Source organism: Gopherus flavomarginatus, chromosome 1, assembly GCF_025201925.1.
Source record: "Gopherus flavomarginatus isolate rGopFla2 chromosome 1, rGopFla2.mat.asm, whole genome shotgun sequence".
Lineage (NCBI taxonomy): Eukaryota > Metazoa > Chordata > Testudines > Testudinidae > Gopherus > Gopherus flavomarginatus.
Window position 1 is genome coordinate 138,058,065 of NC_066617.1, and position 17,104 is coordinate 138,075,168.

At 37.9% G+C, this 17,104-nt stretch overlaps 1 protein-coding gene across 4 annotated transcripts in view; it reads left to right on the forward strand.

Moving 5' to 3' along the window:
• Positions 1–17,104, forward strand: part of CCDC91 (coiled-coil domain containing 91) — a 335,613-nt gene that overhangs the window by 187,099 nt on the left and 131,410 nt on the right. For all 4 annotated transcript variants that reach the window (XM_050966062.1, XM_050966037.1, XM_050966045.1 and 1 more), the window contains exon 8: positions 2,820–2,927. In XM_050966062.1, coding sequence (XP_050822019.1) covers positions 2,820–2,927 — 108 coding nt within the window. The remainder of the gene's footprint in view (positions 1–2,819; positions 2,928–17,104) is intronic.

Genomic DNA, 17,104 nt, shown 5'->3' on the forward strand with positions numbered 1-17,104 from the left:
TTGAGTTTTTGTAGCGATTTCAGGAAATATAGCTGCATTAATGTGTTGGAGCTATAGATAGTTCTTCATGTGCACTCCATATTCATCTCACCAAGCCAGTGAATACCTTTAGTAGAAAAGGCTACCATTCCAAGATGATGCAAGCCTTAAAGGATCATTGTGGCATGTTTCTATATAATTACATAAGATGATTAGGCAAAGAGTATAATGCCAAAATGTTTAAACTTTGAGCTTTTCAGGAGCATACAGAGGGAACATATTCTTTCTACTTTATGACACTATAGACAGTGAACACTGAAGTATCTGAGCACCTATTATATCTATCTGTCTGTCTCTGTCTATAAAATAATATATGATGGGAAACATTTAATTTCTATAAATTTTTAAGTCTCATCACAGAATTCATAGTATTTCCTGGCACTTTTTATCTTTATGCAACTTATTTAACAGAGATAAATTACAAAGTAGAAGACTGCAATCTACATACTATGGGGAGGGATGTCTTAGAACAGTCTATATCATTTGGGGACAGGACAAGATACAACTGTATTATGTGGTATAATGCCATATTTTTGTGCCATCTTTTAAATTTAATGAAGACTAGAATTAATATTTTATTGAATAAACTTCCTTATTTACTGATAGTAACAATTGTGATCATTCCCCCCTAGGCTTAATTGAGTATAGTGTAATGCTAATGTATTCTCTTATGAGTAGAACACATCCCCCAAAATAATTTTTCCAAGGTATATTTAGAAATTATATTTTGACTCCCTGTATGTGTTTAAAATCACACTCTTGAGATTCTTGATAAAATCAATCCTAAGAGACAAAGTTACTTTATTATCAAAACATACAATAGCTTTCCATTGCGTTTAAAAAACAAACAAACATACAAACAAAAACAACATGGTGAGTTGTTACTTTTTGCAGTCTAATACTTCTGCTTTTGTTTTCAGTGACAGCTTCTGAAAATATACTTAGACCACTGGTTAAATAATTTACATGGGAACTCTGTTAGCTCCTACATTCTCAAGAGTATTCAGCTGAACCTGTACTAGAAGGCATGGTTTAGGGGTAAGGAAGGAAACTTATTTAGGACCACATCCTGCACTTGTTGAAGTCAATTGGGTCTTTCCTGTTGACTTCAGTTAGAGAAGAATTTGACCCTTTATATTTATCTTTGCTTTTATACCTTTTATGTTTTAATGTACTTCCTAAGTTAATTCTAATAGTTCTTAAAACATTAGTCCAGAAGATAAAAACACAGAATGTGTGAACTGGCGTTCTATTCCTGTAGTAAGCCCTTGAATAGGTTTCTCATTGGTTTATATCCATTTGAATGTATTCATTATGGGATTTTACCCCAACTAAAGTAGACTTTTTTGAATTTTTCAGGCATAAATTGGAGTCTTTTGAGAATTAAGTTTTTGTGATTGTCTGAATTTGTATCAATGCAGAAGATGAACAATCAATCTGCAAAACAATTTTTACATTTAAAGACGAGCATAAGCCAGTGGAAAAGCCACTAAACTTATTCTTGGATTTTGATTAAACCTCATGTCGAGCACCATCTGTCACTTTTTTAATTTAGAAGTATTTTTTTTCTTTTGCTTCAATAAAACTGCTACTGAGTTACAGCAGTAGTCATCCTGAAGAACAGTAATGTTTGCAAAACAAAGCTAATTATTGGAAAATGTTGGAAGATAGACCAAAAGCTATACAAATATTTTTGTCCCAGGTTTTTTTTGCATTTATTCAACATCTTATTTAATTATCATTGTTTCCTACCAAACAAACTTATTTTCAAAACAAAACTTATCTAAATAATTTGGCCTTTTTTTTTGCTTCTCTGCATGTGTGTGCCAAAAATCTGTTTTCTATAAATTTTAAGTCTGTTTTAACTTTACATTGTAATTGCAAGTAGTTTAATACACAGATTACTATTTAAAAATAGAATTTACTGTTGTGAGTATAAATAGTACAGTACATATTCTAGAAAGAAGGGACATATAAATAGAATATACTATTGAAAACATGTATAGCACAGGAGTATGTGAAGTGAAGGTAAAAATACCAGCGTCATCTTAAAGCAAGTAAGTGGATGTAATTCCTACAAAAGGTGATTTGTCTTCTCTTGTGATCTGTTTTAGTTTTTTCCCTTTGCATACAGATTCTTTAACCTTTGCATAGCTAAGATCAAATATCTGTATAATGTCCCTAATTTTATTATCTTTTTAATATTGTCTTGGCACTTTGACTTTTCCACACTTTGACTTCCACCTCTTCACATCAGAGTGTGAACTTCCTGGGGGGGCATTGCTTTTATGTTTTAAACTACTCAGAATTTCCATCTGCTTTTAGTTGAGTTGTGGTTGTGAAGATCATGCTTGGCCCATGGGATCTTACAGTGTGCCAAGAGGATGTGGAGTTTTGTCAGCCAGTGAAATATGTCTGGCTTTTTTTTTTTTTCAGCAGCTTTCATATGCTTCTCATCTTGTGTGGTCCCACTAAACTGAGTATGTTTAACAGAACTACTCACCCTCTCTATCTTCTGTGAGTTGCCTTCTTTTATGCAAAAGGTGTGTGTAGGAAACATAAGAGCCAAAAAATATAATCCTGGCTAAAGAAAGATATATATCTAAAAATGAAAAGTAGTCATATATAGAAAAGTACTTCAGTAGTTGCACATTTCTGTTCTGTGGGTGCAGCTGAGTATCAGATTTCAGTTATATACAAAAGTTAGTCAATTTGCCGTGTGTCAAAAATACTCAAGTGTGTCTTCTGTTTTGAAACTGGTCTGCTGTATTTGTTTCCAGGCACTATTGCAGTCTACAGTTCAGAAGCAAGAAGAAGCCATTGAAAAACAGTACATAGCTGCAATTGAAAAACAGTCATATAAATGTGAGGAACTGCTGAATGCTCAGGTAATACAAGCACTTGTCCGCACAGATACATGTGTTCATAGACTATATGAATGTGTTTTGCGCTACAAAAAGCATTATGATTTTCATTCACTTTCTTTTGTTTGTGTTGAAAAAAATCATCGCAAAACATCAGTCTTCAGTATAATATCCTTCGGATAACAATAATTACAGGCAAAAAGAGATGGGAACCTAACCATACCTCCTAACTCGTTAGGGCCCAGATGTGCATTATGGCTTTCTAAACTGTCTAACCAAGATCCCAGAGGGACACAGCACCAAAGAGAAGGAAACTTGGTGTAAGATTTATTCCTTTATTAACTGTATAATTTTATATAGCTGCAAAGAAAAGATTCAATATTTCTTAAGCCTGAATTTTATTTACTATAATGGACTTCAAGCAAAAATCAGATTTCTATGGAACAGACACAAATAAATGTGTGCTTCAACTTATACAATGGTCATTCTAACAGCTACCGTCCAAATCTATTTTTATTTCTGTGAAACCACTGTAATTAATATGACATCAGTAATAAAAAAGAAGATTATACAACAAGTATTTAAAGCTGCTGGTCCATGTTAATGGTCTAATGATTGTTTAAACTTTTCGAACTTGTTTTGTTATTGGCAAAGTCTCGCTTGAGTATATTTAAATTATTAACCAAATAAGCCCTATACCTAAGGTAAAAATATAACGTTTTCTGTTGACTAATCTTGAAAAGCCATTCTCAGGTTTTTTGTATTGCAGTTTCTTTTAAGTACTGCTAGGAACAATTCTTCTAAAATGGCTAGTAGATGTTTTTTGGTTTTCGTTTTTCATTTGTGAGTGATGGTAAATTAAAGATCTAAATATAGCTAATGTACACTTGAAATATTATTTCACAGTTTAATACAGAAAGGTAAAGATACTTGGATATTTAGTTGATTAATTTCAGCATTCTCTCAGGTATTTTACAACCGTCTCCCTGTTATGACCATATCAGCTGAAGGGTTTGGTACAAGCATGTAGTCATCTGTGTAAATAGTATAATGGAAAGGTACACAGCACTTTGGAAAAAGTAATTCATCCTTGGACAAGGGGAACATTGCACAGAACTACAGTGCTCTTGAATGCATGCCCTACAGTTATGCCTAAAAGTATCCTAAAATGTATTCAAACTTTTTATTAAATGTTTTGCCTTTTTCTGTCACAGTATCCACAATCATTGCACTGCTGATTTAATATATTATTTTTGAGTATTAGGGCTAGATGAACCTCAGAAAAGCTGAAAATTCTGTGAGAATATTCTTTCTTGTAATGTTGTTGATACTTCTTGATTCTAGTTGAGTCAGAAATATTGCTATCATATCTGATGTTTCCATCTCAAACCAGGAAGTGGAAAGAAGCATCAAACCTTGGAGGACAGGAAGTAATTTTTTGTGTGTGCTTTTTGAACCTTAGAAAAGGATCACCTCTAGTTTGTTGTGACAGTCCTCATCAATTCTTATTTAATTCAAGCATGTTTTTACTATCCCTAATGGTAATGGTACAATGTGCAGAATAAGTACTAAAGTGAGGGGATGAAAGCAAGCAAACAGTGAAATCCTGTGATGGAAATTAGAAAACTTGCCTTAGAGCACCATTTCTCAAATGCAGCCACCAGGGGGTTTCCCCTGTGGCCATGACAGGTGATGTTGGGATGGTGGTAAAGCTTCAGCCCCACCTCTACCCTTCCTGTTCCTCCTGGATGCGCCACTCTGCCCGGCTCCAGAGACAGGTGGGGCAGAATGCTGAAGGAGTAAGGAGAGTTCTCTACTGGAAGCTGGGGAGGGGAAAGGGGCTCAGTGGGGCCTGCCCCCCCCCCCATCCATTGCCCCGGCCTCTGTTGCCTCACCTTCCACCCCTCCATCCAGGTCTTAACTTGCCAGGACTTGCTGTGAAAAGTGATATTAACAAAAATATAAATATCACTTTTCACAGCATTATTTTTATTGAGCCCTACATAAATAAATTACAATGATCTGGGTGTGTATACATGCATATTTATTTGTTTTTCCTAAAGTTAGTTAAATATTTTAGGGAAAAAAGTGTCAGAGCAGCCACCAGCAAGAGTTGGTGGCTGCACTCTGAAGTCACCAAAAAAATTGTTGTGAGAACCCTTGCCTTAGAGTGTTAGTCTCAAAGAACTCAGTCTATTTATCTTAACAAAGAAAAGCTTAATGAGGTATTTGATTTGAGTCTGTAAGTATCTACATGGGGAACAAATATTTAATAATGCACTCTGCAATCTGGCAGAGAAAGATGCAACAGAATCCAATGGCTGGAAGTTGAAGCTAGAATTCAAACTGGAAATAAGGCATAATTTTTTTAATGGTGAATGTAATTAACCGTTAGGATGACTTAACATGGGTCAGCATGAAGTCACTGGAAATTTTAACACTAACTTCAATAAGAGCAGGAGTAGACTCTAAAAAAGAACATATCCTTTTTTTCCTTAACTGTTTATTAAGTATTATGTTTTAAGTATTGAGTATTATGACCTTGGACAAGACACTTCATCTCCCTGTGTTTCAGTTTTTCCATCTGGCAATAATAATGCTTACCCCCTTTGTAAAGAACTTTGTGATCTGTGGATCAAAAGTGCTATGTAAGATCTAATTATTTATTTATTTTATTTTATTATTTATAAAGCAGCAACAGTGTGGTAGGAAGGTAGTGCCTCTGATAAACTGAAGGTTGTCTTAGAGTTGCTCCTTCCAAAATCCATTCATAAGGAACTAGATTGAGAACTGAATGTCAGGTGGTTGTAACAACAAGTTTTATACGCTGATACTTTTACACTGATATCGCTTAAGATGTTAGTGTTGTGGGGACACAGGGGAGGAAAACATAGGTTTAGCTGGAATGTTCCCAAATTTGTAAATGAGAGAACAAACTGTATTACGTTCTTGTTTGGAGAAGAGTGAGGGAAGGAAAAATGAGGGGGTGAGGAACATGTATCATTACATAGAAATGATGACAAATATCCTTATTGTTTGTTACATTCTTATTTTTATTGCTGGTACAGTATATGTAATACTTCAGTGCATGTTTCTGATCTTGCTGAAAGAATGGAATTATAAAAACACTGCATTGCAGCATGGTGGTGGGCAAACTAAAAGTTCAGTCTGGTTTTCAAGAGCTTATTGGTTTCATTAGACTCTCAATCTGTGAATGAAAACATTAAGTATTTAATAAGATTGAGAAGGAAAGTGATAGAACATCATTTTTATTTTTATGCCTGTTAAGAAAGAAATAAAAACTATTGTCTGCAAGCCTAGAATGAAAGGGGGAGTGGCTGGAATCCCGAATGATTGGTGAAAGTTGCATAGCTAGTGAGTAGAATCGACTGTCATTGTGAGTTGAAAAGACAAGAGAGAGTGGAGTTGAAAATCAGTTTGACAGAGTCTGAAAATTTCTGGAAAGTGGGAAGGGTATCTGATAGTATGGTCCTATATAAAGCTATATGTATTTTACAGTCTCAACTGTGTTAACGTTAATAGGTTTCTCATTCCCTGCTGTAGAAAATATGAGAACTGCTCATCGCTACTGCTAAGTAGTGGTTACTGTTTAGTGTTACCAAACATCAGTGTATGAATATATTTCACTCAAAATGCTTAAAATTGAAAGCAGTGGTAGGAAATAAGTAATTGAATGACGTGAAATACTGAAAACAAATAAACTTCTTTGAGCAAAAGAACCCTATTGTTTGGTGTTTGGTGTATTATGTGAAATGAATTTGTGTTAGTCTAATTCCTGGTTGTTGTGTCTCTACAACACAACCCAGTCCTCTAATTGACACTGTTTTGTGGTGTTAAAATATGTAATATGAATTTTATTAATGGTAGTTATGAATTATAGGCCTGAAAACCTGATAAAAAATGCATACGTTTTCTGTGCTTTGTAGATAATGATTTTAAAACTGAGAAAGAATCAGACTAATTGCTACAAACATCTATATTAATGGATGAAGATTTTTTTTTCTTTTTGATTTGGCTTACATTATAATATGAAAGATATTTATCATTTGATAGACTAATCAAGACTTAAGAAATAAAAATCTCTTTTCATTGGAAATCTCATTTATGTAAGGAAAAGAATTAGCATGAAAAACTGTATTGTATATATAGATTATTGATAATACCTTGGCACCCACATATCTTGAATTACCTTATTACCGATCCTTTATGAGGGGACCATAATCACAAAATACATTTCTTATTTTAAATAAGAGATGTTAATTTAATTAACATATTTAACTTATAAGCATCAGAGTTATCAAAGGTGTTTGTGTATCATATTAAAAGCTGTAAAACCTTTAAGTTGTGTTGAGAAGCTAAAGTGAAGTGATATCTTGAAGGTAAACATAACTAAGATATAAACCTGAATAGCCAGAAACTTAAGTGCTTGTTTAAAAGTGCACCAAGGCACACAACAAAAATAAACACAAGCAATTCCAACCTCATAATTGAAGAAAGAATAAACCGATGCAAATATAGAGGTTAAAGATTTATACAACTGTTTCATCCTTCTGGTGTTGAGCCAAGCAAAGACCATAGGGGAACAGATAACTCAAATAACATTTATATAGCTGTGTGACTGGCTGGATGATTGAATATGTTTTAAAATATATCAGATAATGTGGAAAGATTTTTGCATGTAGTAAAGCAAATTACAAAATAGTAACTTTTTTTCCACCAAAATGTCTGATACAGAAATTTCAACCTGAGAAGAAATACCTGTCTCTGTAAAGCTAACCAATGAGTTTAACCAACATTAATCTTCAGCAAACAGAAGGGTCTGTACAGAACCTTTAAAAAGAAACAAAACAAAGACCCTAAAAAGATGTTCCAAGCAGGAATATGTTGGTTGCTTTACACTGATATTTTGCAAGTGGAATTGGGATGTCCCAAGACATTTACACATAGTTTTATAGGCTTTGGCTTCTGGAAACTAACCTCCAGTAATGATGTGCATTTTACAAATAGGAAACCATAGAAGAGATGCCCTGTTTTCTCTTTACACCACAGAAAAGATGTTGCATGAAGAACAGCTCCAAAAATGGAGTATAAGCTGATTGGTTCACATCACCTTTTTGAAAAGAAAACCAACCAGTGGACTGTCTATCATAATTGAAATGAATCTTCTTCCTTCAACAAAATATTTTCTACTTTTTGTCCCTCTGTTTGCATCTCACTCTTTTCCTCCCAAAAGAGAACTCTGCCATCTCCCAGGGCAAGTTGAGAATCCCTGGAGCAGAAACTTAGCCTGGTTGTTGCAGAGGTGAAGATCAAAGAAAGAGGATCAGGCCAGGATCCCCTACCACTCTAATTTTTATTTTAAAACGTTGACTTAACTTAATATTACTCCTATTTCTCTATTCTGCCAAGGGAACAATAGTAAATAAAAGGGATGCATCTAGACAGTTTGATAAATGTTCTTCTGCTTGGGTGTTGGTGAGGGGGGAACCTATTATGATTATCATCCTTAGCTTTTTCTGTTTGGATATTTTGCCTTTTTTAGGGAATAAATAAAAACCTTCAAGGAACTAAATTGCAGTAATGAAGAACTAATTGAGATCCCTAAGCCTTTTAGCACTCATCAACCCTTAACCAGGGCGTGGGGCTACTCAGGGCTATTCAGGAAGACCAAGGCTTTAAAAAGCCAGCTCCTAGGTGATCAGAGGAGCTAGTGAACAGGAGCAGCTAACAGGGTAGTTTTGAGAGGGAGTTCTCCAGGTGAATGAGGAGCGATTACATGACCCTTGGGGCATGTTGGTTGTCTGTAGTGTGTGTATGTGTTTGTGGTGTGCTTGCTGCTTGACTGAAATATACCATGTGCTCTGTTTGTTTGGGGTCCATGTGCTGACCGTGTGTGTGCTGAGCCTAGTGGCCTGCTAGGCGAGGCTGAGAGCTTCTTAACAAGGCTGTGATCCTTAAACCTTTTAGCACCCATCAATCCTTAATCAGCGGGCAAGGCTACTCAGGGAGACCAGGGCTTTAAAAAGCCCACTTCTGAGTGACCAGAGGAGCTGGTGAACAGGAACAGCTAATGGGAATTTTGCAAAGGAGTTTACAGGGGAAGTGTGAGCAGGGGCTGGAACTTAAGATTCTTTAAACTTAAAAACCAAAACCACTCCCTTGATATAAACAAAACAACAGCAAAGGAACCAGCTGCAGGAGTAAAAAGATTTCAGGCAGAAGTCCAGCAATAGAGTGAGGGCTATCCAGTTTATTGCACCCAATGCAGCATGTATGATTATCTGTCCTGTGGGTAGGTGGCATATGTGTGCATTCGGTGCACGGAGCTGCTGGCCCTCAGAGACCGTGTATGGGCTTTGGAGACCAGAGTAGATGAACTGGAGGAGCTGAGGGAGACAGAGAGGTGTATAGATGAGACTTTCCAAGGCACAATAGGACTGTCCCACCCCAGGTCTGACAGCCTGTGCTGTTGAAGAGGATGAAAGTCCCAGGGAAGAAGAGCATCTAATTGGAGCGGAGGGAAACAATCCCATAGTTGGGACCCCCTTCTTCCAGATGATGTTGTAGTATCCTCTTGCACTGAGGATACCTCTCCAGGAGAGAGAACTCCAGCTATTAGAGACAGGTATTAGTAATGGGCGATTTTATCATTAGAAACATGGATAGCTGGGTTTGCAATGGCCGGGAGAACTGCATGGTGACTTGCCTGCCTAGTGCAAAGGTTTCAGATCTCTCGAGACATCTAGATAGATTTATGTGTAGTGGTGGGGATAAGTTGGTGGTCGTGGTACATGTAAGTACCAATGACATAGGAAAGGATAGAAGAGAGGACCTGGAGGCCAAATTTAGGCTGCTAGGTAAGAGATTGAAGTGCAGGACGTCCATAGTAGCATTCTCTGAGATGCTCCCAGTTCCACGCACAGGACCAGTTAGACAGGCAGAATTGCAGAGTCTCAATGTGTGGATGAGATGATGGTGTAGGGAGGAGGAGTTTAGATTTATTAGGAACTGGGAAAACATTTGGGAAAGGGGGAGCCTATACAGGAAGGATGGGCTCCACCTAAACTAAAATGAAACCAGATTGCTGGCACTTAACATTAAAAAGGTCGTGGAGCAGTTTTTAAACTAAGGGCTAGGGGAAAGCCGACAAGTGCAGAGGAGCACAAGATTCGGACATCTCTTAAGGGAGGATCTATTAACAGAGAATCTCTATGTCCTAGTGAGGATGACAGGATGGAAAATGATAAAATACATGCAGTGTCTGATCAGAAACAGTCAAATAAAAAAGAGTCCCATTCAGTTACATTGTGTAATGGCAGACAGCTGAAAGGAGACAAGTTTTTAAAGTGCTTATATATCAATGCTAGAAGTCTAAATAATAAAATGGATGAACTAGAGTGCCTCATATTAAATTAAGATATTGATAATAGACATCACAGAAACTTGATGGAATGAGGATAGTCAATGGGATACAGTAATGCCAGAGTACAGCAGGTCGTGGTGGTAGGAATGTGGCATTATATGTGAAAGAAAGCATAGAATCCAATGAAGTAAAAATTGTAAATGAATCAAACTGTACTATAGAATCTCTATGGACTGAAATTCCATGCTCTAATAAGAATATAGCAGTAGAGATATCTTACTGACTACCTGACCAGAATGGTGATGGTGACTGTAAAATGCTCAGGGAGATGAGAGAGACTATTAAAATAAAAAATTCTAATAATAATAATGGGTGATATAAATTATCCCCATAATGACTGGGTACATGTCACCTGAGGCCAGGATGCAGAGAGAGTTTCTTGACACCTTAAATGACTGCTTCTTGGAGTAGCTGGTCCTGGAACCCACCGGAAGAGAGGCAATTTTTGATTTAGTCCGAAGTGGAGCACAGGATCTGGTCCAAGAGGTGAATATAGCTGGACCGCTTGCTAATAGTGACCATAATATAATTAAATTTAATATCCCTGTGGCAGGAAAAACACCACAGCGGCCCAACACTGTAGCATTAAATTTCATAATGGGAAACTGCACAAAAATAAGGAGGTTAGTTCAACAGAAATGAAAGGTTACAGTGCCAAAAGTGAAATATCTGCAAGCTGCGTGGAAACTTTTTAAAGACACCATAATAGACTTAAATGTATACCCCAAATTAAAAAACATAGTAAGAGAACCAAAAAAGAGCTGCTGTGGCTAAACAGCAAAGTAAAAGAAGCAAGGAGAGGCAAAAAGGCATCCTTTATAAAGTGAGAGTTAAATCTTAGTGAGGAAAATAGAAAGGAGCATAAACACTGGCAAATGAAGTGTAAAAATACAATTAGGCCAAAAAAAGAATTTGAAGAACAGTTAGCCAAAGACTCAAAAAGTAATAGCAATTCTTTTTAAGTACATCAGAAGCAGAAAGTCTGCTAAACAACCAGTGGGGCCACTGGATGATCGAGGTGCTAAAGGAGCACTCAAGGACGATAAAGCCATTGCTGAGAAAATAAATGAATTCTTTGCATTGGTCTTCATGGCTGAGGATGTGAGAGAGAGTCTCAAATCTGAGCCATTCTTCTTAAGTGACAGATCTGAGGAACTGTCCCAGATTAAGTTATCATTAGAGGAGGTTTTGAAACAAATTGATACATTAAGCAGCAATAAGTCACCAGGACCAGATGGTATTCACCCAAGACTTCTCAAGGAACTCAAATGTGAAATTGCAAAACTGCTAACTGTAATCTGTAGCCTATCATTTAAATCAGCTACTGTAGCAGATGACTGGAGGATAGCTAATGTGACGCTAATTTTTAAAAAGGGCTCCAGAGGTGATCCCGGCAGTTGCAGGATGGTAAACCTGACTTTAGTACCAGGCAAACTGGTCAAAACTATAATAAAGAACAATATTGTCAGACATACAGATGAACATAATTTGTTGAGGAAGAGTCAACATGGTTTTAGTAAAGGGAAATCGTGCCTCACCAATCTGCTAGAATTCTTTGAGGGAGTCAACAAGCATGTGGACAAGGGGGATCTAGTGGATATAGTGTACTTAGATTTTGAGAGAGCCTTTGACAAGGTCCCTCACCAAAGGGTCTTAAGCAAACTAAGTTGCCACAGGATAAGAGGAAAGTTGCTCTCATGGATTGATAACTGGTCAAAAGATAGGAAACAAAGGGTAGGTATAAATGGTCAATTTTCAGAAAGGAGAGTTAAATAGTGGTGTCCCCCAAGGGTCTGTTCTGGGCCCAGTCCTATTCAGCATATTCATACATGATCTGGAAAAAGGGGTAAACAGTGAGGTGGCAACATTTGCACATGTTACAAAACTACTCAAGATAGTTAAGTCCCAAGCAGACTGCGAAGAGCTACAAAAGGATCTCTCCGAACTGAGTGACTGGGAAACAAAACGGCAGATGAAATTTTATGTTGATAAATGCAAAGTTGGAAAGCATAATCCCAACTATACATATAAAATGATGTGGTCTAAATTTTCTGTTACCCCTCAAGAAAGAGATCTTGGAGTCATTGTGGATAGTTCTTTGAAAACATACACTCAATGTGCAGCAGCAGTCAAAAAAGCAAACAGAATGCTGGGAATAATTAAGGAAGGGATAGATAAAAGGACAGAAAATATCATATTGCCTCTATATAAATCCATGGTATGCCCACATCTTGAATACTGTGTGCAGATATGGTCACTCCATCTGAAAAAAGATATATTGGAATTGGAAAAGGTTCAGAAAAGAGCAACAAAAATGATTAGGGGTGTGGAACGGCTTCCATATGAGTAGAGATTAATAAGACTGGGACTTTTCAGCTTGGAAAAGAGACGGCTAAGCGGAGATATGATTGTGGTCTATAAAATCATGACTGGTGTAGAGAAAGTAGATAAGGCGGAGTTGTTTACTACTCCTCATAACACAAGAACTAGGGGTCACCAAATGAAATTAATAGGCAGTAGGTTTAAAACAAACAAAAAAAAATATTTCTTCACACAGCGCACAGTCAACCTGTTGAATTCCTTGCCAGAGGATGTTGTGAAGGCCAAGACCATAACAGGGCTCAAAAAAGAACTAGATAAATTCATGGAGGATAGGTCCATCAATGGCTATTAAACAGGATGGGCAGGAATGGTGTCCCTAGCCTCTGTTTGCAAGAAGCTGGGAATGAGTGATGGGATAAATCACTTGATGATTACCTGTTCTGTTCATTTCTTTTGGAGCACCTGGCACTGGCCACTGTTGGAAGACAGGATACTGGTCTAGATGGACCTTTGATCTGAGCCAGTAGGGCCATTCTTATGTTCTTATGAGATAACACAAATGTGAAGGATAAATTAGTCTAAGGATAACAGCATAGATGGGAGTTCTTCAGGTAACTGTAAAATGATCAGTCACATTTATCATGTTTAGAGATTAAAGATCTGAATGTGTATTATATGGAAACAAGGCCGTTGACTTCCCTACTCTTCTTTTTGTTGTTCTCATTATAGAATAGCAATTGCAATTTGCATTTACTCATGAATTCAGAATACTCTTTTCTTTTCTAAGCATTCTCTTATGTCAAGTGTTTGCCTTTCCTCAGTTTTGAAGATTTTCCCTTCCTGGAGGGAAAAATCTAGGTCTAGGTTTAGGCCTTGTATTTATGACTTTCCATATGCTAGTTTTCAGTGCATTTCTCCTCTCCTAAAAAGTTGCATTTCTGCATGCCGAGAACATACATGCAAGTTTTCTTTGCTATTAAGACTTCCCCAATCTTAGATTTTGGTTGTATGATTTTCCTGACCACTAATGTTTAGACCAGTCTACAGCCACAAAATGGTTAAGAGATGATGTTGCAGTTGCTTCACTTTTTAGTTTAAATGGGTTCAGCTAGGAATCTTTCAGAATCTGATCTGAGAATCTTATTCTTGGACAGTCGCATTAACTAAGTCAAATTAAACCTTTTCTGGATTTGCCAACTTGTTGGAAATAGCTCTTTGACTGCCAGAGATTCTACAGCAGCCTTCCTCTTCAATTTTATAACTTGTTATAAGTGTATCTATATGATCTTATCTATCCAGTTATTCCTAATTTGCCCATCACAATAATATTAGAACTTTCTTCTTCCCTATTCTTTTCTCACACAAACCTCAAGAACTCTATTATAAGTGGTGAGATTTTTCTCCTTTTGTGTTTTATGTTGCATTACTGAATTAGTAGGCTTTTTATACTGCCCTTAATTTTCATTTTTTGTCTTGCTGCTTTACTGGTAAGTGGAGCCATAAGAACTTGGTTGTAGGGTGGGAGACAAGGAAAATTATTGCAAACAGAGTTGGTGGTAGGTATTTTTTCGTTCTTTACTAAAGAGTTCCTTAAGTCGTGTCTGCATCCATGAATTCTCCAAGCCTTCCTGTAAATTCTCCCACATTGTATGTGTATATCTTTCTGAATTAGAATATAAGATATGTGAAAACTGAGAGTCTGCCTTTGTGTATTCTGTAGAATATTGTGTACAGCTGGTGCTCTGCACGTAAGGCAACATTCAGCAAACTACTTTTAAGCATATGAGTAGTCCTATTAACGTAGTTGAAACTACCATGATTCAAGTTACACACATGTCGAAGTAATTGCTGAATTGCAGTCTAAATGAGTATGTTAATTATTTTGTTACTCCAATTGTCATTTTGCTATGAATTCTCTTCCATTTAAATTGAATGAAGTGAGCTTTTATCATTAGAGAACACTTATACTGATTTTTTTGTTTTTGTTTTTTTGGAGTTTTCTCTGAGGGAGAAATCTTGCAGCCTTGGTTTAGAGGCCTCTCTGGCAATGGAGAAGGTGAACTTCAGCTGTGCAGAAAGGGGTCAACATTTGAGGAATTTGCATGGGGTAGAAAAGCTTACTTTTTAATAGAACCTACAGGACCAGATTTTCTACCTTGCCCATGTAGAACTGAAGTGTTGCAGAGGTGGGGGCAGAACAGGGAGTCAGTTGTAGTTCCCTGATCCTCAGTCACTTCTTTCAGGCACGTGTTGAAGTTGGCCAGGAGTCAGTGTGACGTATCGGTGCAGGATTGGGCATACAGGTGCATCTATAAAGGAAAACAACTTATTTTAAGGTTAGAAAATTCTTTCTCATAATCAGATTTTTGAATAGTGCACAAAAAGAGACCTATTTTCATAAATACAGTTCTACTATTGGTAAATTGCAATTAATTTGGTTTGGTATGTTTAGTATGACTGAAAAATGAGTGTCTTGAAATGACCTAATTTATATTTAACCAGAGGGAGTCATCAGACCTGTAACTGTGTATTTTTATAATCTCAGTCAGTTCTCTCTGTAATAGGAATAATGACGCTTTTCCCAGGCCCTGTGTTATTTCCTCCTACAGTTGGATTCTTCTATGAGAAACTGAAATGAAAAGTAGAATTTCGTAAAGACACAAGAACACGTTTTAATTAAAGAATCCTAGAAAAGTTGAGTCCAGTGGTATATTGTTTCTGCTGATGAATGAAAGATTGGATTAAGTACTGAGGACCGTTTCCATAAAACGTTTTTCCTGGGTCTTGTCAGTGGAAAGTGTAGGGTGTTTATATCTTTATTTCCAGAAAAAGTAGAGAATCTTAATTATCTACAGGTTAAAAAGAATAAATACTGCTGTGAATTGTTGATTACAGATTGCTCTCACCCCTTGCTCCACCGATATGGCCACCAGGTGCCCGTTATCTACCGGGTAATGAGCGTTGGAATAGGGCGGAGGTTCGATCACTGGATGCCCTGGGGGGGGGTGACAAGTGCCCAAGGGCAGTGACGGGGATAACGCAAGCAATCAGTCGTAGTGTTAAAGATTGAGGATTTATTAAATGAGTCACAGATAAGGATAAGGGACCACACGATTAGTTACAACTTGGGCTTACAATATAATACTAGAACAAATAACACAAACACTACAATTACAAATAGAAGCTGGCCCTGGTATTTTTCTAAGTCCCAGTAATTATTCAGGTCGTCCCAGGGGTTAGTAAAAGTGATATTAGTACTGTTAGTAACCATAAATGCAGCAGCTAATCTTACTAAACACAGGTCGTGAGGCTTGACTGGCCCCCCTTGCTTTCAAGGCTTCCTGGTTAACAGGTTTCCCCTAGCAGGAGCCTTGGGGCGGCTGGAACCAGTCTTTGCCTCTTATCTAACAACACAGTTATACTTAACAGCTAATTCTACTTACACACACAAACCACGAAAGTTTCATTACGGCCGGCAAGCAGTCAGGCTTCAGGAAACGCGTGAGCCTGGAGAGAGAAATCTTCAGGGTGATCAGGCCTGGATACGGTTCGACGGGAATTCGTGTTCTCTCCACCCGTCCCCGGGAGGGGGCCGACAATATATAACGAATTTTTCGTCATAATTTATAATAAGCCAATTGCAGGGTCGCGAGTGGCTCATGCCCATACAAGGGAGGCAATCGGGCCCCAGCATCTCTACCCAGGAAGCAACTGTCGTGGGGGAACTTCCCCTCCACAGGTCGGCCGACCGCAAGGTGCTGTTTCCTGTTAGCTGCTCAGAAAGCAGAACTTGTATGTGATCAGTGGCAGTTCTGGGGGCTGGGGGAAAATTCCGTTGGGGGGTGGAGGCCGGAGCACCTGCTGTCTGGCCCTGGGGCCCAACTTGGGGGTCTAACATGCCCCCATGCTCCGGCCGACAACGCCCAACGTACCTAAACCTCAGTGTCCGAGTCAGCGTCCGCTCCTACGAGCGGACGCGTCTCAATGGCCGAGGCGATAAGGGCACTTCCCACCATCCGCCGAACACAGGCCTTAACAAAAGCACACCCGAGGCAGAGGAGGCAGAGGCCCACCACGAGCGACACAAAAAGGGCCTGAAAATAAGACTTATAGGCTCCAAGGCCCAGCCACTCCAGCCATGACCAGAAGCGGAAGGTCTCTCTGGACTCACGCACAGCGGTTCCCAAGGCCTGAAGGTCATTAATCACTTCAGTTAAGTTTCCAGAAATAGAAGACAGAGAGATACAGCACTTATCTTTAAACTGTGGATACACAGATACAAGGGTTTCACAAAAATCCCGTGATTGCAACAAAAATTGTATCATTAAGCGATTCTGAAAAGAATAATCTGCTAATTCACCTAACCGCTGATTAACTAAGCTAAAGCCCTTTGCAGTGGTGTTGGCTAGCGTTTCTATAGCCAACGATTGAAATA